Source organism: Bemisia tabaci, chromosome 1 (assembly GCF_918797505.1).
Source record: "Bemisia tabaci chromosome 1, PGI_BMITA_v3".
NCBI classification, from domain to species: Eukaryota; Metazoa; Arthropoda; class Insecta; order Hemiptera; family Aleyrodidae; genus Bemisia; species Bemisia tabaci.
The window spans coordinates 85,454,546-85,478,486 of record NC_092793.1 but is presented as its reverse complement, the minus strand read 5'-3'; the positions used below and the strand labels follow the sequence as shown (position 1 = coordinate 85,478,486).

Genomic DNA, 23,941 nt, shown 5'->3' with positions numbered 1-23,941 from the left:
TTCATAGCTCAATTTTAACGCCACTTACGGAATTTGCCTGTTTTCAACTTGGCAACGCTGTAGCGCGCGGGAAAAATTTCGGGTGAACTTGCCAACGCCGGAAAAAGGCGTGTCTTGTGATAGGGAACAACATATCCAACTCCGGGCAAAATCCAAGAGGGGGGTAAAATCGCCGATTTTGTATAACCCTCTTTTTTATTATCCGAGAGCGGACGACGACTGAACTTCACTCTACCACGTTTGAAATCGAAGTCCGACCCTAAAAACATGAGCACACCAAATTTCATGATAATCTGACCATTTCCTGATTGCCCATAGTGCTCTGAGTTGACTAGGGTCCTACGCGAGAATGCGCTGCAATCACCCGCTCACAACAGAACGGCGTCCTGTAGAACTCGTCCCTGTCACGGGCACGCATTTTACAAGAGTGACAAGAATTGCGAAGCATCATTACCAATTCATTACTCTATGCTTGAAGCTTGAGTCAGTCACGGTATTGCATCATCCCACCCACCGGGCGCCGGCGTCACCGAATTACCGATCTCGGCAATCGGGAATTCGGGATCATTTCATTATTTTTGTTCTCCAAGTGATCAACTGAACTTTCCTTTCATTCCGACGTTTGATTCTTTTAGGCCAAGTTTTTCTGTCTTATGTGTGCTGCATCTGTGCGCTTTGAGGTATAATGAACTAACTAAAGATGGGAAGGACCGGAAAGATCCTCCAACTTGGTAAGTCCCAGGCTTCTGATTTTTACCTTCACAGCGTTCACTTTGCATCACACAAACTGTTTCTAAGATACAATGATTTGATTATGGGGAATTATTATGGCCATTTGTAAGACCTCTGATAACCCCGACCAGTGATCAGAACTAGCAGTCCATTCTCTGGCGAAAAGCTTACTGCTGGTTTGTGGAAGAAATAGCTTGTTCAGCTCAGGTTGATCACTGGAATGTATGATCCAACATCTTACCAGTTGCCATTTAAATTCTACGTCAAGACCAATCCACACAGGTCAGTCATTGCGCAGCTTTTTTGAAATCCAGTCCCCCGCCTGGCCCTATCTCGCAGCACTCAATGCTACGTCACAATGGGTGCTCCCATAAGAAATACATTGCTTGCACTCAATACTACGTCACTGCGCAGTATAGTACCAAAACTCGTCCTCGGGAATGACTGACCTGTGTGGATTGGTCTTGTTGTACGTTGTGTGTAGCCTGGTTTTATTCAGGTCAATTCCTACAGCCAGATTGTTGAAATTTATGGTGGCATGTCAAGAATCAAAAATCGATATATTACCCAGCGCAGATATGGCCATGTCTTATCTTACCGTTCCGACGAAGCTAGTTAAAGTTTCAACAAGCAGGCTGCTGATTATTCCTTGCTTCCCTAATGGAACGTACTTGATTGTGGTTTGATGTATCGTAAGCAAAGACATAAAGACAGAGCGCGAAAAGCGAAAAATGAAGCTTCTTTTCAATCACCTCTACTATTGGCTAGAGGAATGGCGGCGAAATCGGGACAAGTTTGAAATTCTAATGTAGGGAGGGAACTAAATAAAATTGCGGAAACAAAGTATTTTAGGTTGATTTTTGCCCAAATTCACTTACACACTCATATTTTTTAACTTTAGGTTAGTTTTGGTCCGTCGTCGACCGATTAATTTCATTTGGGAGTAACGGTCATCTACGACTGTAACGGCCTGTTTGAACCGGCAGACCCACCATGAGCAGAAGAAAAACTAACTTTATCTGAGATTACTGCCTGTTACCGAGTAAAAGTAGGTGTATTATAATAGGACGCAGTCCCAACTTTCTTAATATATTCGTTTTAGGCATTTTAAATACGTTTCGAAGAAGAAATGTGGAAAAATCAAGAGGACAAGTTCAAATCAAATTTCCGTTTGCCGCCATGGATTCCCGCGCTCATTTACACACTCACACAAGCACCCACCGCCAAACCAGGCTTCACTTTTTCCCCGTGCTTTTAGATACGAGCACTCCGTCTTTATGTCTTTGATCGTAAGGTTCATAACAGTAGAAGTAGAAGATAACCTCTAACCTTCTTCTTCTCTTCTATTGGTTTATTGGCTTGGCTTATATTCCTAATTGTGGAACCTACAGCCATCTGTATACAAATTTCATACTTGATATTACAAGAAATGTAGGGGTAAGGAAATGTTTTAATAGAGAGGGTAATTTGTTTGTTCAAGCCGTCACCATTTTCACGCAGAGAGATCCTTCTAGGCGGCTTCCTTTATCAGAATATACTGGGTTGTGGGAAACATTCAAAGTGAACATACAGTAGATTTAGGATTTATGTTCTTTTTTTTTTTGGATTTTAAGATTTTGGACGATTAGGATATTGACTACTAGCCTTTGGAACCTCAAACCTAAATGCAGGATTTAAGTTAGAAAAGCTGCGGGCTGATTATTGAAATTTTGTGTCTGTCTGGCGGACATTGGTCATTTGGCGAAGCATGATTGGTCGGCTACGTCTTGTCGCTGCCTTATCAGGTGGAATAGACAACATACTGTCAGGAACTCAAGAGGTGCCTTTAGGGCTTTTTTTTTATCCGAACCGCAGAGGATCGCTACGGAATGCATCATTTTATTATCCTGTACCTCTGGTGCATTCCAGCCTGTTCCGTCTGGTCCAATGGAATGCTTGGAATGCTCTTCCGTGGTGGGTTGAGGCTGTGGTTAGGCTGGTTGAACCGGCCGAAACCGCAAAGATCTCTGTCTCTGATCTCTCTCTCATAGCGTTCCATGGATGAAGAAAAAGCCCTTTAAGCTTGGTGTGAATTCCACCTGACAAAGCAGCGATGGGACATACCCGATCAATCACGATCCGCCGTTTAACGTATGTCTGCCCAACAAACACAAAATTTAAATAATCGGCCTGCTGGAAAAGAGAAAATTCCCATCAATATCATTCCTAAGTAATTGCCATGTGGTACTCGGAGGAACCAAAAACCTATCACCCAAATACCCGTTCCCACACATTACTCAATTGACTTTTGAGGCTATGTTTACATGTTCAAGACATGTGGGTTACATAGAATTCTTTTGTTTATAGATACTGACGAATATCGATACCGGAAACCACCAATGTTCCTTGTGAAATCGGGAAAAATTGATTAAGCGAATCAATGGATCGATTCCTTGATGTGAAAATCTAATTCTTTGTTAAAAAATTGTATATTATCGACAGGCTGAACATGTGTGAACAACGACTAGAAGCAGAAGCCCGCGGCAACGTCAATTTAACAAGAAAACGGCGAATAATAGATCGGATTTGCTCAGCCTCCCCCCCCCCCCCCCCCCCCGACACTAGGAAACCGTTCCTACGCTCATATTGAATCTTTTCTGTGAGCTCCTGGTCATTATAAGCTTCCATTTCAAACTCGGTTCGATGGCCGAATCGACGGCCCAGAAAGCAGGCCGTTTTTGGAGAGCTTCATGGAGAATTTGAGAAATTTTCGGTTCCGATGGGTAATTCCAGGTCTCCAAAATTTAACATGTTCCTAATATCTATGGTTTTAGTGATCGAGTATTTAAAATAACCGTAAGTATTCAAAAAACCTAGGCATTATAACTATCGAGGCACTTTATTTTCAGTGACAAAACGGGACTTACCATTCGTAAGTTGCCCCTCTTAGCCCTAAAATAGGTACCTGTAAGTCGACTTTATTTTCCAGGAGGTCGACAGAATGTTTTTCTTTTTAAATTAATTAACTCGGCAGACACTCTACTTCATAAATCTGAAGTGTCATTGCTTTTGATTTGTCAAAAATTTTAAATTCGTTCAGGCAAACCGTGCGCGAAGAATGTTCGTAAAAATCGGCGAAATCGCACGATGTTGCTATTTTGAGGGGTTGAAAAGGGCATTTTAAAAATGATAAGGTTAAGTGCGTTATTTTTCTCGTTAAGTACTCTATAAATTGTGTTACCTCCAAAAGTTTTAAAGGCGTAGCTACATTTTAAAGGGGAGAAAAAAATTCGCGAAATGACGAAAAAACTTGTCCGGAATTTGAAGTTCCCGCTTGGAGACTTGTCGGCCCCGGCAGGGACCAGTTCTATAGGACCCCGGACTCCCGTAAGAGCCAATGTAAAAATTCGTGAGCAGGTGCTAGTGCTGCTATCTCGCGTAGGACCCTCGCGACTCACTGCTGTTATCAGTTGTTGTACTTCATTAAAATCCGTAGGATCGCGTATAACTGCAAAAAATCGAATTTTTCACTCTACGTTTGTGTGCGTCGTACCCTTCCTTGTTGAAAGGGGTCGAAAAACGCCAAAAATATACTAATTTTTCAAGAATTCAGCCGCCTTATGTGTTATTTTTCAATCTTCGGCTTAACCTCGCTTTTGGAGCGGGCGATGGATGAGTCGAGGTTCGGGGGGAAGGATCCTATGAGTTGACTAGGGTCCTACGCGAGAATGCGCTGCAATCACCCGCTCACAACAGAACGGCGTCCTGCAGATCTAGTCCCTGGCCTCGGCTAGAGGACCTGTGTAGGGAGAGTATGGACAGATCTGAAACTCCGAAAGTCCATCAGGCCTTCACCGATGCCTCCGCGAATAAAGTTAGGGCCCAAAAGGGCAGCCAACCTATGAATTTCGAATGTCCAGAGCGATTTACAAATACAATTGTTACGAACCGTCGTTTAGGAAGCATGTATTTGGCTTACTTTTTGCATAAATTTACTTATTTTTGCGAAAGAACGCTCATTTATGTACATTCTTAGCCATCTTGGTTAGAATTGAAATCTGTAGGCTGGCAGTGAAATTTTGTGTGTTAGAAGTTGCTCAGAAGGGTGGCTGCACTTTTGGGCCCTAAGCCCTCCATGAACCGGTCTGTCCATACTCTCCCTATACAGGTACTCCAGCCCCGGCGGCACCACTTATAGTAGGATCCGATCGGGCTGAAATTTTTTGTAGGTTCTTTTCACACCAAATGACAACTTTTAGGAGGGTCAGATATTTGATTTTCGAAAAGTCGAAAAATAAGAACCACCCTAATAAGGATCAATAAAAAGTTAACAAAATGAGGGTCAACCAAAGTTTAGTAATGATAAAAGAAAAAATAAACACTTGATAATAAATGAACGATCAAACAAAAAATCAGAGAAGAAATATTCCCAAATAATTCCTGAAGATCGATTGTCTATCTACAGTGCAATCCTTCATTCCGTGTAACCATCCATTTCCTCCGAGGAAGAGAAGCATACAAGCACACAGATGTAAATATTACTTCCTCACTACTCGCAATCTTTTTGGTAGGACCTACCAAGAGGATGGACAACATTTATTGCCAAACAGCTATTTTTGTCCTTTATTCTCATTCTTACGGCGTTGTAGCTGACCATCGTCCTCTCAGATGATCTGCGCGATTTCCTTGGGCTAGGAAAATCTGTGCCAATCTCTAAAGGTTGCAATTCTGCTGGTCTTTGGAAGTCTGCTAAATAATGGACGGAAATTGAAGTTATGAATTAAAAATAGATTTATTAGAGAGGAGAAAACGACGATAAAGAAGATGAGGAAACAAAAAAATTGACGGAAGAGCGTCGAAATGAAAGCTCGGCTAAGGCGAAGCATGGTGTCAGAGCTTAGTGTCAGCTAGCGATGTTAGTAGGCAAGCTAAAAATAATACGCGTATCGCGCTCTGCCGAGTTGCAAAATGGCCCCAAAATAACACTTTGGACCCCAGCTAGCGAAAATCCGCCTCGGTCGCGGTCGCCTCCAGTTTTGCCGTTGGCCCCTCTCATTTGAAGTCTTCACCAGTTTTTAAGTCCTGTAAGGCAAGTAAATAAATTCATTAACTAACTCTTTACAGAAATACCACTGTGAAATCACTTTCAGTTCATATCAGTTGAATGTAATTTTGCGGAACCAAAGTCGTTGTCTTGGTGAGGGGGAAAGTTCAGGAGGTATTGACCCAAGGGTAGCCTGTTTTTTAAATTTTTCGAAATTGAAGAGCAGATTATTAAAAACCGCTGGCCCCAATTAATTTTCTGATTACGAACCTTTTTTCGAATTTGAAAATAATAATATTTCAAGATCCCTCAAGGGGTACCCCCCTCAGGGTGTCTCTTATTTTTGAAATTTGAGAAAAGTTAAGTTGCTGTTCGCTCAAAATATGCCATGATGTGTAAAACTGAAGAAACATTTTGAAAAAAAAAATTGAAACCTTTTTTTAGAGATCCCGAAACGCCCTTCAAGACGTAGGTCTCAAAAGTGGTAAATCGGCAAAAGTATGGTCGTTTCATCGTGGAAACTACCGATTTCCGGCTTTCTGGCAAAAACTTTGACTGTGATGACAAAAGGAAAGCCACAAACGGTCAGTTGAGGCGCAGAAACCACCCTCAGGCGTGCCCCCTAGGACGCGCAGTGAACTTGAGCCTCATGCTGCCGACTTAGGGTTGCGAATAGTTCGTGCCAGCTGGAAATCGACGAATTATGACTCTTGGGACGAAAATTTAGAACCTCCAGGAGTCCAAATTGGACGGTCCTGTAGCCCTCGGGGCTTCGCTGATGGGACACGGAGGACCCTAAAGTGGTAAAATAAACAATTCAGGGTCCCCTTCCCACTCTGACTCCCATCGGTGAATAGCCTCGGAGGGCTACGGAACTATCAAATTCAGATTACTTGGGGTCGATTGCACATAAAACATCCTTTCTCAAGCCACTGCATCAATACAGCGAACAATAATTTTTGGAGGAGGGCTGTGTCTCCCACTTTTAGGAATTAGTGCTTCAGAGACGGATGGGGCGATTTTGAAGTTTATGGGGTCAATATGGGTTAAAATATTCCGTGCTCTCCAAATGCGAGTAAATTAATTCAAAATTTTGACGGAAACCTCGAATTCTGAAGTAGGACCCTTTTTTTAGGGGGGGGGGGGGGGGGGACTTCGGGACGATGAAATTCGGATTACTTGGTTCAATTCCGAATGCATCCTCACCGTCCCCGACTCTGTTTGACACAAAAAGACCGGGGATGAAGGCCTGATACGGGTGGTCAGGGACGCTCTGTATGATACCTAATTTCCACAAGCAATTCTTTTGAGTCGGAGGAAGAGTCGGAGGGGCAAAACCTGGGACAATAAACAGATTTTTTCGCAAATCAAAACGTGAAACATCGAAGAACCGAGAGAAAAGCCAGGCACAGGTGGTTTCGGATCACCCTGTGCCTTTTTTGATTCTACGGATCCTTAGACCTAAAAAAGGACGTCTCACACGATATTCGGGACATACAAGAAACATCTGGTTCGAAAACGTCAAATCTGGATACCATCTTTGATTAGAGACGGAATTTTGGATTGGCCAATGTTTTCCTATTCTTTTGAACTCTACGACTGAAACTATATAAAAATATTCGTACATTTGTCGGACACGTAGAAATCTAACACCGAGCGACTGAAAATCCCTTGCGGCACCCCTTATAGTCTTGCGCACGCTTATCATTGAACTCTTCTCATAACCAAACGATTTGAATGGATTGTTCATCTGGGTCAGCTGATTATATGTTCTAAAACTTTCGTCGAAGATATTTTTTCCGATTGTTGACTTTCTTTCTACGTCAGATCACCAAAGGTAAGAATTAAAGTTTTAAGGAAGAAGCGTTCGTTGCAAGTTTCTGAAAGTAGCGCTCAATATTTAATTGATACGCAAATAGAAGAATGAAAATCGTCTTGTCGTACTCTAGAGTACCTGTATAGCGAGAGTATGGACAGATGTGAAACTCCGAAAATCCATCAGGCCTTCACCGATGCTTCTGCGAATAAAGTTAGGGCCCAGAAATGCAGCCAACCTATGAATTTCAATTATCCAGAACGATTTACTAATACTATTGTTACGAACCGTCGTTTATTAAGCACGTGTTTGACTCAGTTTTTGCATAAATTTACACAATTTCGCGGAAAGAACGCTCATTTCTGTACATTCTTTGCAATCATGGTTAGAATTGGAATCTGCAGACTGGCAGTGAAATTTTGTGCGTTAGAAGTTGGTTAGAAGGGTGGCTGCACTTTTGGGCCCTAAGCCCTCCATGAAGCGATCTGTCCATACTCTCGCTATACAGGTACTCTATCGTACTCATGCCCGCATGTGGTACCGATACTTACAATAAGAACATGCAAGTTTTATTTGGCTAGAATCCCTGTTTACAGAGACCGCTTATGAGAAAAGTAGCGCAAGCCCATCAACCGTAACTAGGGGGTGGGGGTGTAACAGGGAAATTTTTCCTCCGTTTAAGTTTAAGCTCATGTGAATTAATAAATTGAAACAATAAGAAAGTCGCGAACGCACATGCTTGGCACCGCTGCGGAGCGTATGCTTGGCACCGCCGCATCTGCGCCGGCGAGCGAAAGGAAGAAAAAAATAATGTTTCGACGCTCGGCGTCCGTCCGAGTACCGCGACGCGCCAATAGGGAGCGCTGCGGCGATTCCGATCATTTTGAGATATTTTTCATTACTTTGAAATTTTTAAAAAAAAAAAATTGTATCTTAATTCCAACTGTATTGATCGATAAAAGAAATCAAGGCAACCAATGATGTAAATTTTTTGTATTTCCGGAAATCTTATATGCTTACAAAAATGAACGGAACTCGAGCACTTGCTTTTTTTTGAAATTTGTAAATTGGTGGCCTCGCGACCAGACCCATCGATCCGGGGGGGGGGGGGGGGGGCACTCTGATCCAGCAAACAATTACGCTACGAAACCAGTACGTCGGTCGAGGTGCAGCGGGGTGAGCTCGCATTTCCCTTCTTACTATACGTTTCATAGCAGGATTTTGCGGTTGGTGAATTTCGGCGGTAGGGGCACTGCGAATCCTATCGAATAAATGCTCTAGCTTTGGACCTCTATGACTTCGGACAAATAGGTCGAGGTGCTCGGGCTGAGGTGCATCTCCCTCTTGAGCGTGGCCATAGAGGAGAGGGCTTTTCTTCGGGGAAACTACGGATAGAGGTGCCTGGGCTGAGGCGCATTCCTCTGTGGATTCTGATAAGGCAACGCTGACCCTAGCATTTTGAAGCGATTTATTTTATTGAGACGAATATTTACCATGTGTTTCTTTTTTTAATAGATTCCCTCGAGTTTCAGTCAGGAAGTTTTAGAGAATAAGTGAGAATTATTCGATATGTGTGGAAAAATGTTGCCAACTCTAATCCTAATTCTATTGTTTAATAAATTGTTGTAAATTTTGGAAGATCGCTTTCGAAATCTTCAGAAGTAGAGCGAAGTAGTGGTGCGCGGTCTAAGCAGCATCAAACCGAGCTCTGCTCAAATTTCCTTTCCCTTTGATTCTAAAAATGTTCCACTCTCTCTCTCAATTTCGATTTCACTCCCTTCTATTCTAATTTTCTATGGCGCCCGAATCCAGGCATCCCACTGCAGTTTATCCGGCACCGTGAAGTAACGACGGCGGATCTTTTTTTCCCCAGCTTTCCTCCTGTGAGGCCTCGAAGACCTGTCTTCGCGCTGTACGTCGAGACGGGGGAGATTCGCCCCGTTCCAGGGGGGGGGGGGGGGGTGTCCGAGGGAGCTGCCCCAGAAAACTCACGGAGAAATTTCTTCGGGAAGCTTCTTGGATCTAAAACGATAATTTATAACCGTTTGCAGCGAGTCCGCGTGACATTTGCCGGCGGGTCAACACTACTATTATCAATATCCTCAGCTAGGGGGTAGGATGTCTCCTATTTTTGCAGTACCATTGCAGCTGAGGGGTGAGGATTGTTCTAGCTCTAAATGGGTTTTTTTAAACTGATCTACAGGAAACGCAGATTTGTTGGGTCACCAGACCAACATCAGGCTGGAGCTTAATGACTGAATTAAAAGTTGCATCCTCATACTTCTGACTCAGATTGTTGTTTTGTACTTACAGAACGGAATTGTGTATCTTTCGTTGTGAATCATTAGATTTGAAAGAAACTGATAAAACAATGGAGAGATATGAGAAAATAAGTTTGAAGAACGAATGGGTAAAATTGCTGTGAAGAATGTTCGAATGAAAAGTCGATCGAAAATAAAATGGAAGCAAGAGGCAGAAGCCAATGCGAGTAAATGTTGACTCGTGAAAAAGAGGCTTATATTGAAAGAAAATTATGACGTGAAGGTGGGTGCAGCTTTATTTTGCCTGTAGAGAACTGCATTGGAGAGTTTGAAAAAGAAATAAGGGCAGATTTGCGCAAATAAAAAACGTAAATAAGATCTCACCTAAGAATGTAAAACGACACTTCTCAAAAAAGTTGAAAACCTTGAGAAGGAATACGCTAAAAATATCCGCACACGAGTTGTAAATAGCTTTGATTTCGTCGCTGACGAAGTAGCACACTACTCAGAATGCATTGATAAGTTGTATCGTGGTTTTTATTCTGATTTGCCGCATACTGAAAGGGATAATGTAAAGGGTATCCCCGGGTAAGGGCACCAAAATGCTCCTCCTCACGGATTTTGAATTTATGGTCTGAACCCTTCCAGGAGGTCCTGAAAACATGGTTTTGGGCAAATTTTACCTCCTGACCCCAAACACCCCCCACCAGATGAAGAGTTTAAACTCGTTGAAGAGTCATAAGCAAAAATTCTTCAGATTCTAGAAGTAGAGTGTCTCCCGAGTCATTTAAGCTAAAAAGAAAACAATTGTGTTGAGCTGCTGGAAAACAAGTCGCTTTAAAGGTATTTCGGGGCTAACATGCAAATTACCGGCATAAATGGAAAATCGGAAAAATCGCACGACGTGGCCTCTTTGAGAGGGAAAAACGGGCGTTTTAAAACAGGCGAGGTAAATTTCTGTAATTTGCTCGTAAAGTACTCTTAAAAGTGTGTTACTTCCAAACAAAGCTGTAGCAACATTATAACGGGAGGAAAAAAATTCGCAAAATGTCGGGAAAACGCGTCTTCGCGCGCCACGCTCGCAACTTTAGGCTCTTTGAGGCTTGTTTTCAAATATTTTTTTCCCCGTTATTTTCTCATCAAATGGAACCATTTGCAGGGTTTCGCACTTTTTTCCGCAAAGTCAAAAATAAGGGCCACCCTACGCGAGTAACCTTTTCTAAAATAGCAATGTTGACAATTTTGGACACAAGGACTCTATCGACTTGAAACCTTTTCTGACGATACTAAGGCATACTTCTCGAAACATTGGAACCAAAAATTAGTGATTTTAGTGTTTTTATTTTTATGGCGTGCGAGTAAACCGTTGCCAAAGTAGCTATTTTGACCGTTTGGGCGCTAAAAAAAAACATTTTTTCGGTGGAACCCACTAGTCGTGAGACCTTGAATTTTTTTTGGCAACGACTGGTTATATTACCTACATTTTAAGGCAAAAACAAAAAATGTATGTGTTCTCATTTTTTTTTAAAACCGCTAAAATCTGGAAAAATTGGAAATTTACGATGTTTACGATTTTTATCAGGGGCTTTAATATCGTGCGATAAATTCGATTTTTTTACCCAAGAATCTGATTGGTCTGATGTGTGTTTTGTGAAATTTTGGTACATTTTCATCGACAAACGCGGGAGATATGAAATAAAACGTGAAAATACCCCAAAATTCCCCGAAGAATGGGTTTTTTAAGGCTGGTGGGGGGTGGTTGGGGTCAGGAGGTAAAAATTGCCTAAAACCATGTTTTTAGGACCTCCTGAAAGGGTTTAGACCATAAATTCAAAATCTGTGAGGAGGGGAATTTTGGTGCCCTTAACTGGAGATACCCTTTACATTATCCCTTTCAGTATGCGGCAAATCAGAATGAAAATCGTGATACAACTTATCAATGCATTCTGAATGGTGTATTGCTTTGTCAGCGACGAGATCAAAGCTATTTACAACTCGTGTTTGTACCCAAAATTTCCCGAAGAATGGGTTTTTTGGGGCTGGAGGGGTCAGGAGGTAAAAATAGCCCAATATCATTTTTCAGGACCTTCTGAAAGGGTACAGACCATTCAATTCAAAATCCGTGAGGAGGGGCATTTTGGTGTCTTACCCAGGGATACCCTTGCATGAAGAATTTGAAACGCCTTTATAATGTAATAATAATCAGTTTTTATTGGAAGAATTGCCTAAACTTGCCAGTATAAATATTTCAGATAAGACACTGAAGACAAAATTACCTTTAAATTCGGCGAATGCATCTTGGTAACAAATTTACCCAGATTAAAGTGATTAAAGAGAGACATTTTTGCGAGGAGCCTGGTATGCAGAAAAGTACGACAGAGAAGGAGATAAGGGACTGAGAGTCATGCGCATGGCAGCGACAATGATCAAAGAGGGAATCATTTTAAAATCAAACAAGTACTATTCAGATCCCTGTCCTATGCTACTGAAATCGCGAGTTATGAGCTAGCAAGTATTGCGGGTGATTTAATAGAATTATTGATTGAGGTGGAAGCAGAGGGCGGAGTAAATTTAGCCATAAACCGAACTAAAACTTTTGGTGATATAATAAGAAAGAATGTTTATCATACTCTCTCTGTACTAATTCTTTCATTAATTATCTTTCCTGTACTAACTCCAGGAAAAGGAGATTTTTTGTGTGTTAACACAACAAATCGGGTGAGTCCCTACTGAGCAATAAAGAAAAAAATAACATTATCCTCAATCGTGGCTGTTGGTCATATTACCTGCAACACGTATTACATTTGGGGGGGGGGGGGAGGTGTCAAAGAAGTGAAATAGGTATGTGCGTAAATAGATATAATAGCTCATCTTCCTGGTAAATCTATCAAAATAAGTGATGCTGGCCCATTTTGTCCCATTTTGTTGATCTATGACAGAGTCCTACTAGTTTGAGGCATAGTCTGAGAAAATCGTTTAATTCTCAAAATCTGTTCAGCTTAGTCGAAGAATCAACATGAATATGGCGAGGCGCAATGCAGCGCAATCCAGCCGAGACTTACCGTATGAAGCAGCCGCCATTGAGTCAGACTGCACAGCGATCCAGGGGCGGACCTTTTAGTAAAATGATAGGCACTGTCCTAATGGAAATTTAATGTTCTTTCATTTCAGTAAGAACAATTTATTTTCCTCAGATTAGCCGTTTCAAGAGAATTGCAGATTTTTTGGAAAAAGCGCGATTTCAAGCAATATTCGACTTTCCTAGCCGCAGTGAACCACTGCGATATCTCATACATCGGAAGTCACAATAAATGAATAAATGTATAGTGTTACTGATAGGAAATTTTGTGTTCTTTAGAAAATGTCCACTGTTATATTTTCGTAGGATGGATTGTTCCTGAGATATAAGCGAAAAACCGAATGCGAATCTGAAAAATGCTACTAAATAGGTCTTTGAATTTTGCGGGCAATTTATTTCCGGTCTGGCACCCCGCCCCCATCAGCTCTCACCTGCCAGACTCGAATTTTTATTTTCAGCGTGTTCTCATCTTTTAAATGAGCCTTTAATAAAAATTATATCTTTCTACATAAAATGTGTTTGAGTTGGACGGCCACTTACCCTAGGCTTTGGCCTGCCAGACCGGATAATTTTATTTCATAACACTGAACCCTATGAAGTAAACCTAAAGTCAGACATATATCTTTTCACATAAAAATTGACCAACAATTTCTAAAGCTTGTGGTAATTTGACTCTCTCCCTGCTTCGACATGCTAGGCTGCCTGATCCTTGTTACATACGGGGGGGGGGGGGGACCTACTTAAAAATCATCAAGTTGCAAAGGAGGGGTATCTATAAGGGCCTTATTTGTCCCCCCCCCCCCCCCAAGGGGTTTTTTGGCCCCACGTAGAATTTAGATATTTATGAGAGTTTTCCAAGTTGACTCGATGTATTTCACGGAAATAATCATGATTTGGTCCATAGGCCATTGGATACGTGTTCACCGGTTGCCTGAACATACGTCTGCAGGCGTATCTTAGCGAAAATGCGTGTTTTTCTATCACTCCGAGGTTTTGACACGGAGCGCATCGTTCTAACTAAAACGAGCTTTTGATGTGTTATCAAGGAGGCTTTAGGACACTTTTTAACCCTGGTTTGGTTTTAGTTAGATGCTGCGCTCATAGTTAAAATTTTTTTTTCAAAAATCGACTTCTGAGGGACATCCGCAATAATCTTAGGAAATTACGTCGTTAGGGTTTTTTTTTTTTTTTTTTTTTTTTTTTTTTTTTTTTTTTTTTTTTTTTTTTTGGCTACACTTAAAGAAAATCTCCTTGTAAGAGTTTAATAAGGCTTGATAACTTCCCTTGATACTACACATAGCGTGCATACAGTTGGAGAGATGTGTTTCCGTAAGATTTTCGCGGATGTCCCTTAGAAGTCGATTTTTGACAAAGTTTTTTTAGATTATGAGCGCATCATCTAACTATAACCAAACCAGGGCTAAAATGTGTCCTAAAGCCTCCTTGATAACATATCAAAAGCTCGTTTTAGTTAGAACGATGCGCTCCGTGTCAAAACCTCGGAGTGATAGAAAAACACGCATTTTCGCTAAAATACGCTTGCAGACGTATGTTCAGGCAACCGGTTAACACGTATCTAGTGGCCTATGGACAAAATCATGATTGTTTCCGTGAAATACATCGAGTCAACTTGGAAGACTCTCATAAATTTCTAAATTCTAGGTGGGGCCAAAAAGGCCCTTATCGATACCCCTCCTTTACATCTCTTTACTTAGACTTTGACCGGCTGGCTCCCGTTCTGGTAGTCTTGAACCGAACATAATGACTGTTTCAGGTGGTCCTGTCCACCCCGTTGAAGGGTCATTACTTCACAAACGTAAAAATAATGTTTTAAAGCGGGAAAAGATGCACCTAGAGAAAGAATTGCCGCTGGCTGGAGAGAACAAGAGAACTTGTCCCAGTATTTATTCAATTCTTAACCTTCATTTCTGTTAATATAATAAATTGACGTGATTGCGTGATTTCCGAGAGACCCTAAAATTTCAACATTTTCCAAAGGATCCATCTCTCTGTCAAACTTTCTCTAACCTCCTTCAGAAAGCGCGAAAATAAGTCTTGTTCCAGTAAAAAAAAAAAAAAAAAAGAGAAGAAAAAAAGAAAGGATAAAAATCCCTTATTCCGGCTAAATAAATTCGGGCTGCATAAATTTCAACAATTAGACACAATTAGGATTCGTGTCGCGTTTTACTCAACATGAGAAAGCCCGCAAAAGTTTTTAAAATTGTAGGAAAGGCTGATGTGAAACGAGAGGCAGGCAATCCGTGACTTTACTTGCGTAGCAAGTGGTCGGCTCAGGAGATGGGTCCCCGAATCGACTTGATTTTAGCTCGGAAAACTCAGAAGCTGTTATAGCGTCCTTTGCCTCCGGTCTGAAGAATCAAGAGTTTGTGGCGATTATCGTCAACAGTCGACCTAGCCAACCACTGTCACCTATCTCTCAAATTGTAAATGACGAATGGAAGAAAAGAAGCATCGGCGGCAGGGCAGCAGCGAAATGAAAGAGCCGCGATCAGTTCTGCAGTATTCGGGCTGAGGACGAGATTGCATCGGTACGCTCGGCACGTCGCGTCGTCGCGTCGCGGTCTCGGGATTCGATTTTTGGCCGAGCTTCAAGTTTTATTTTGAATTGTTCATGTTAATTCCTCGGAGTGACTGAAAATTTTCGGCTCGAAACACGTCTCTTTCGTTGCGAAGACGCCCGGGTTTTCGACCTTTGCATGCGTTCTGCTTCCCCTCCCTCCACGTTCAAGTGTCTCTTCGCAAATGTATCGGCCTCCTCTCCACCATTAACGCGATCGCGAGGTTCTGTGTTTCAAATTCAAGGATTTTGGTTACCCGTGTGAAAAAATACACTGTTCATTAATCGAACGGTTAGTGAAATTAAAATGAGCTCAGTGGGATGTTAAAGAGTGACTGCTATTCCTTTTTGGTCTGAGCAGTAACAAATCGGAATTTTGCTAAATGCAAGACGAAGAAATTTTGCTTTTCAGAGTGTCCTTCTCTCCCACATTTCGATTGGGCTTTAAATTGGGTGAAATTGAAATTCAGAAACGACAAATGTTCTTATTTTATGTTATACCTATTGTTGTAAATAAGGTTATAGATATTTTTTTTTCTCGCAAAAACCCCCACGTTGTTCAAAGTATCTAAACTCAATAGGGTGCTCATTCGGACTGACGCTACATAGGTTGTCCCAAAAGTACTGCACGTTTTTTTTTTTTTTTTTTGGACGAACGGTAGTAGATATCAAAATGCTGTTTGTGTAGTTTTAAAGACCAAGCGATTACCAATAAAACAAGACAAGTCCGAGCTCTCTAAGTCAAAAAATGACCAAGTTACAGTGTTTTGAAAATGACTTGTAGAGGTGATCCCATCAGGATTTTTAGCTTCTTTTCTGGGAAAAAACAAAGATTTGATTAATCAAAAATTCTATAGAGAAATCGTCGCGATCGAATGAAGTTGGCAACATGGTATCAGCCCGGACCTTGCACCCTGCGATTTTTGGTTATTCCCTACGTTGAAAAAGGGCTTAAGAGGCAGGAAGTTTAACTCCATCAACGAGATGAAACGAGCTGTTGAAACTTTCTTAAGGAACATCAGGCAAGAGGAATTCGGAAAAACATGTTTGAAGAAGTGGGAAGAACGGTTGCGGCGCTGTGTGGCAAGTGATAGAAGGTATTTTGAGAAGGAAACTAGTGTCCAGTGGTCCAGTGAAGAAGAGTAAATGCTAGTAATCTTGGTAAGATTCTGCAAAATTGATTTAATAAAACCACTTGAATCCTTAATTCTTTGTTTTTTTTTCCAGAAAAGAAGCTGAAAATCCTGTAGGGGTCCCTTTTACAAGTCATTTTCAAAACACTGTAACTTGGTCATTTTTTTACTTAGAGAGCTCGGATTTGTCTTGTTTTATTGGTAATTGCTTGGTCTTTAAGACTACACAAACCGCATTTTGATATCTGCTACCGTTCGTCCAAAAAAAAGAAAAAAAAAGTGCAGTACTTTTGGGACAACCTATGTATTTTCAATGACATACACTTTTCCATGTAAAAGTTGGAAATATAAGAGTTGCCAAGGACGAGTGAACATTAAGTGTGGAGGAGACGAGCTGACAGACGACACGAGTTTCGTGTTGATGATTTACGAGGTGACATTGTTCAGCACCTAAAAACTGTTCGTCACACATTGCCACCGAGAGTTTTTACATTCTCCTCCTGATTTTAAGGAAGTCCTGAATTTACATAATTTCTCATGTTACATAATAATAAGAACTAAGAATCATTGTCAGATAAAATACTCATATTTGTCATTCTGCCATGCTAAGGAAGAACGCGCACGCCGTATAAACATTCGAGAGTTGCCAAATTTCCCCCGATAAAATATGTATTTTTGATGACATTCAAAACCATTTTTCCTTGAAATTTTCAGATATTTTAGATTAAATTGCGCACAAAACTGTCTGAAAATTTTGGAAAAATATATTCACTAATTTCCCAGTAATTTCGGTTTTTATCGAAGAAAACTTAGCAACTCTCGAATGCTCATACGGCGTTCTTCTTTAGCACGGCAGCATTGCTCTCAAGAGTTGAATGTCGGTGTATAGGTACAAAGAAACCTTTCGGTCCATGTAATCATTTCCAAGGTAAAGTTTTCAAGCTCTCGCCTTTTTTCGAAATAATGGAGAATTCGGTGGCAAGTCATTTTTCCCGAGTTAAATTTTCCTCCTACAAGTTTTTCTATTATTTCTTTCCTACTCGTTTCCTTTCCCATTACAGGTCGTCCTACAAGTATAATGTCCTACTTATTTATTTTTGAAGAAAATTTGTCCTACCTTCGATTAAAACATAGGTACATTAAAAAAATATAGATTAAAATAATAGGGGTGTTTCCTAGAAATCAATATAACTTGCGAGGTTAGGTCAAAAACTTTCCCTTCTAAACTTCACTCATGTTAGAGTATCAACTTCAATTAGGACAAATACCCTTAGAAAAAAAAGCCAGTAGGATATATCACTCATAGGAATTACTGTAATGGGACAAAAAACCATCAAGGAAAAACTATTAAGAAATCTTGTGGTAGGAATGATAAATTTCGCATAAGGGTCATTCCACGTCAACTCAATCAGGCTCGGTACCCGACCCCCTCCGATTTGGCTGAAAATTGGTATACGGGGTCTTTACATCATTCTTAGACACTAATTTGAAGCGTTTTCCCATCCGACGCCCCGTTCGCGAGATATCGACCCCCAAAGATGCGGTGAATTTTAGCGATTTTCAAAAAAGCCCGTTTTAGCGATTCTCATTTTCTCGACTTCCCTCTCTTTGACTCTCCGCAGCGAGACTCTGTATCAATCCATCAAACTTTGAAAGAGTGTTTCTAGACCAGTTTTTCATGTAGATTCTGAATATGCTTTCGAAAGAGAGCTAAAAATTATTTAAATGGCCGTAATTTAGGGTTTTTTAAAATTTACGATTTTTTCGCCATTCAATGTTCAAACTGAATTATCCAAAATACAGTCTCTCCGATTTTCGATTTTTTTCGTATGCTTCAACCTTAAGATGTATAATTTTGGTTGATATAATTTTTTTAATTGCTATCGGACGGTTAAGGGCCTAAAAAAATACAAATAGGCCAAAAAAGGTCAAAAATTGGTAAAAAAAGACGATTTTTTACATGATATTCCCAATAATTCGGTAATGAACGCTTTAACTATCGATATTTTCCCCCAGTTTACCCCCAAGATGTATAAAATCAGACTATCAACTCTTTCCATACATTCACTGATTGATTAACGGCCTGATGGAAACCGGAAACCGACCGAAAATACTCAACATTTACGCAAAAAGACGATTTTTCACACCGTAACGGATGCATTCTATGGATTGTAACTGCAATTTCCGATTTTCTCTCTCTATTCTCACCTTAGGGTATATGCTTTTGAGCACTAAACACTTACTAACGTGACTCGATGGGGCACGGATCTAAACGGAAATTAAAACCGGCCGGCAATTTTCAAAAATGACGGGAAAAGGCGATTTATTGCATCGTCAGGGGAGCATGTGTTCGAAAATTACATCCTGTTTGGACTTTGTGATGCAAGTTTACTCTCTTCATTTTGGTCCCTATAATGAGAAAATCTTCGGTGGACTCTCCGATTTTGATGCCAAGGCCCCAAAAACAAGATGGCGGCCAAAATGGAGGCCGAAATTGAAATGTTGGTAAAACGGCACAAAACGTCACGAGAGGTGTCGATTCTCATTTTTTTTGGATCGTGGATTCCAAAAAAATTGTAATACAGAGCCCTCGACCCACGGAAATGCCCGAAATCCAAGATGGCAGCCGATTTTGGCTCTTTAGTGGCCAAAACGTCAAATGCGGAGCAAAGATAGGAACACACTAGACAACACACCCAACACTCTAGATATCTGTTTTCGAGGTCATAGATTCCAAAAAAAAATAGGGGGAAAAAACATTTCATGCCAAATTGTACTGATTTGGACCATCATGCAGAGGCCGAACTTGGCAGTCATTTTGATTTAGAGTGTTCAGGAACACTCTAATCAAAATCATTCTATGGGTCAGTTTCTCTAATCAGCATTATTGGTTTTTTTAGGACCGGTGCCTCTGCAGAATGGCGGTAAATTTGTTCTCAGATACGCAATAGATCTATTCCGATGGTGGTATCATAAAAATTTCCCCGTTCAGAATACACAAAAATACTTCATAATTACGCGCATTTTTATTTTATTTTCTTAGGATATGGAAGCAGTCCGGTAAAGCCTTATCACCCTTTCGCTACAGAAAAATCAGACGCCCATGAAAACTGATCGGAGGAAGAATCAAATGGAGGTCCTTCCTGGCTTCAGCAACTTTTAAACACAAAAGAGAATGAACCAATGGAGGAGGGGCTGGGAAGGGTGCACAGAGTCTAAACATTTTTTAAATATTTCTTCTGGGACATTTTACATTGAGTGTTCTTATTATTTCCATTTAAGCTGCTAAAGGCTGGAAAATGACCTAATTAAGGGGAAACAGGGAGGGTAGAGGGGGACGGGTAGAACGAGGGAACCCTATATTACACGGACGGGAACACCCGAAAATCCTGATCATTGGGGTGAAAAATTAATGTATTTTGGAGGGGGGAGCGGGACGAGGGGGTCCAAAGTCTTAGTCACACTCATTGTTGGGCATTGCATGATATTTCAAATTGAATGCAATCACTTTTTGCATTCAGACCAACATGCAGAGTGCTACAGCCAAAAAATATCTGAAAATACCCAAATCTGGCCCCTTCCCCTTCCCCTCCCATGGGTGAAGCACAACTCGTATTCATGGGGACTTGTTCGTGAGAATTCCTTACACCCAAATGAACATTCTAAAACAATGGAATAATGCATCCCAAGTTTTTCCTCCATTCGAAGGATTTTTATTCCTCACACCCTAGACTATTGCGCCGCCTTTAGAGCCTTACTGCGTCAGAGCAACCCAGCTCCGGTTAGACCAACAAGGGGTGTTGAGATTAGGGAGAAAAGTTCTATTGATTTTCACATATATCCATTTTTCAGTGGGACATCAAAATGATAGCGACCCTCAGAAGCTATCCAACGAATCTGCCTGAGCTGACCGCTCTCTCACCTCAGTCTTGCACTGCAATTTATTGGAGTCCATTTGTAATTCCTATTCCAATTTTTGGTTTTGCCAAGCTATGTTTTCCCCGTAGGATAATATGGGCCTGGGCCCAGCCTTTCTCTATTGTTTTGTCACTTAAAGTATGAGGGTCACATTTATATGTTTTGTTTTTATTATTACTGTTATTCATCTAGGTATTGCATATCTTTTATGCGTCTCAAAAGTTTTTTTAAAGCCTCAGTCCTAACTAGATCCTTCTTTCTTTCTTTTTGTAGAATGAATTGATTGGTGTGAAATATTTGTTTTCCTCAACCAGAAAAATCCATGATGGTCGTGCCTGAGTCTGGTGTCAACAACATAATGGGGGGGCTAGAAAGTGCAGAAGGAGTTCGCCTTCACAATCATCGCAGAAAATTGAGGCAAAGGTATGTCTTATTTATAGTGTTATTTAAGTACATCTTTTTATACATGCAAGAGCTTGTTAGGGAACACATTTTTTTACATAATGATGTTATTAGAATAGAATTTTTTCCTATGGTAATAATTGAAGTAGCGTTTTATTTTGTAATATGCTTTCGCACGATCCAATGCTGGAGAAAATATAAGCCATTTTACTAATGTATAGCTGGAGTCTGACCAAAATAGGCAAGATAGTGAGCCGAATTTGAAATGAACCAGAAGCAGCCAAACATCTGAACTGGTCCAATAATTGACACTGCCGTAATGATTGGCATCTGAAACATCTGATGGGTGTACTGTACTCTTATGATTAGGTACCATGGGTAGTCTGCACTAATTGTAAGTCAACCACAAGTGGGTTATGGAGAATCTGCTTGAATTTGTCCAAAATGAAGGTAGTTGGCTTTTCCTCCATTTAGCGGTCCTGCAACTATAATACCCTGCGTGTAATTTGAGCTGTGCGATTAATCGAACATTACTCGTAATCGTGATTAATTTTTCTAATCATAATGATAAATTAATGGCCATTGAGTCAACAAATTTGCCTTCATGAAATGTAGGAATTCCCTTCGCGTTGAGAATTCAAAATTCCTGCCGCTTTCGTTCGAATTTGCGTCACCAGCGTGCTGCTAGCCTCTAGGGGTAAAAAATAGCACTAAACTTAGTGTCAATCCCTTGAAAATTAGGGGAAATATCCGTATCGGGCGTGTTCTACGATACTTTCGATGGGAGAGACTAGTAGTACATCACAAAAAATGAATAAGTAAAAATACATATTTATGTCGTCGTAGGGTGGCGGACCATTACACCGGCGCGAATTTCACAAGGGCATTTGGTCCCCAAAATCTTCTCATTTAGACCGTGGGCCAGCAAGGGGTAACCCTCCCCCCCCCCCCCCCGTGGGAATTTTGAAGATGGTGATTTTCTTGAAGCTCTCAACTAGTAGAATAAGATTTTCCTTGTTTACGCGAATTTTATCGTGGTGGGGGGGAGTAGGCCCCCCCTAAACCCCCCAAAATTGCTCAGAATTCCGACTTTTCCCGACTTTTCCCACTTTTACCCGAAAAGGCTTGATTTTAGGGCAAAACTCCACATAACCATTCTGAAAGCTCGTGAAATTCTGGTCTAGAAAAGTTTTAAGTGACTTTGACCAGGACCCGCGGTCCCCCAAAATGGGGGGGGCTTAAAATGTCAAAATATCTCAAATTTCCGCGAAAATGACCGTTTCGCCGCGATTTCTCGCCAATAACGCGAAGAAGGTTGGTATTATCGTAAAATCGTTTACCCCTATAATTACAGAGCATTAATTTTTCATTCTAAGGGCGGCCTAACCCCTCGTGGGGGGAGGGGGCCCCCAGCAGTACCCACCCTATAAAAACCGTCAAGATTGGCCGCTTCCTTGAAGTAGCGTTATGCGCAAAAATGGGCGGCAAAATGAAAACAAGTAGCGTTTGTTCTGAGAGAACATCAATGTGGATTCTTGTAGGGGGTGACAGGGGGGAGGGAGGTACATCCTTCTCCCTCCTCCTCCCCCTCCCCCCAAAAAATAATCACGTAAAACGTTAATTAAACGCGAAAATTCCACTTTATAAGACGACTTCAGGGCTTGTCATTGACACGCTTACACTAACATAATTTAACGAGGGGGGGAGGAGGGGAGAGGGGTTTACCCTCCCCCCTCCTCTCCCACCCCCTCCCCCTCCCCCAAATAAATAATCACGAAAAAATTTCAATAAACGCGAAAATTCCATACTCTAAAAGGCGACTTTCAGGGCGTGTCATTGTCACGCTCACACTAATATAATTTAATGAGGGGGGGGGGGGGGGGTGTTAGACATCTTGGCCTCCCCAGCCAACATTAAAAAAGGGTGGGGGAGGGGTAATTTATAAACGTTACTTACTTAATAATAGGAGGGACGGAGAAACCTAGCTGCAGTAGGAGAATTTTAAGATTTGAAGGGATACGTAATTAAATCAGGGAACGTTGAGATACTATTTTATTTTTTGGAAATGACTGAAACTGAGGGGAGTTTATTCATAATTGACGGAAATGTACATACTTAAGCTTATGTCAACATTTTTGAAACGTTTGGAGAATAGGCTTAAAGTGTATTGGATCGTTTGCCAAAGTATTCAATCATTCATTTGGTCACAGACAGATACTGCAGTAAACTCTGATTGACGAATAGTTATCAAGATAGTTCGACTCGGAAAAAAGCAAAATTATTTGAATGTTTGCTTCTTATTGGTTTGATTTTTATTGAGTTTGCAAGATGAAGTCAACATTCACACCGCCAGCGGAGGTAAACTGGCTAGACCCATCTCCATGCCTTAAATATACTTTTCCCAGTGAGTACTTATATTGGGTGTATTTCTTTGATTGAATACTTTGGCAAACGATCCGATACACTTTAAGCCTATTCTCCAAACGTTTCAAAAATGTTGACATAAGCTTAAGTATGTACATTTCCGTCAATTATGAATAAACTCCCCTCAGTTTCAGTCATTTCCAAAAAATAAAATAGTATCTCAACGTTCCCTGATTTAATTACGTATCCCTTCAAATCTTAAAATTCTCCTACTGCAGCTAGGTTTCTCCGTCCCTCCTATTATTAAGTAAGTAACGTTTATAAATTACCCCTCCCCCACCCTTTTTTAATGTTGGCTGGGGAGGCCAAGATGTCTAACACCCCCCCCCCCTCCCCTCATTAAATTATATTAGTGTGAGCGTGACAATGACACGCCCTGAAAGTCGCCTTTTAGAGTATGGAATTTTCGCGTTTATTGAAATTTTTTCGTGATTATTTATTTGGGGGAGGGGGAGGGGGTGGGAGAGGAGGGGGGAGGGTAAACCCCTCTCCCCTCCTCCCCCCCTCGTTAAATTATGTTAGTGTAAGCGTGTCAATGACAAGCCCTGAAGTCGTCTTATAAAGTGGAATTTTCG

The 23,941-nt window shown here is 41.1% G+C and overlaps 1 protein-coding gene across 1 annotated transcript in view; it reads left to right on the top strand.

Annotated features, from left to right (window-relative positions):
- The first annotated feature begins 447 nt into the window (after positions 1-447).
- Positions 448-23,941, top strand: part of Nuak (Nuak family kinase 1) — a 161,196-nt gene continuing 137,702 nt past the window's right edge. The window contains 2 exon segments of the mRNA XM_019045871.2: positions 448-731; positions 20,814-20,963. Coding sequence (XP_018901416.2) covers positions 20,866-20,963 — 98 coding nt within the window. The 5' untranslated portion in view covers positions 448-731; positions 20,814-20,865.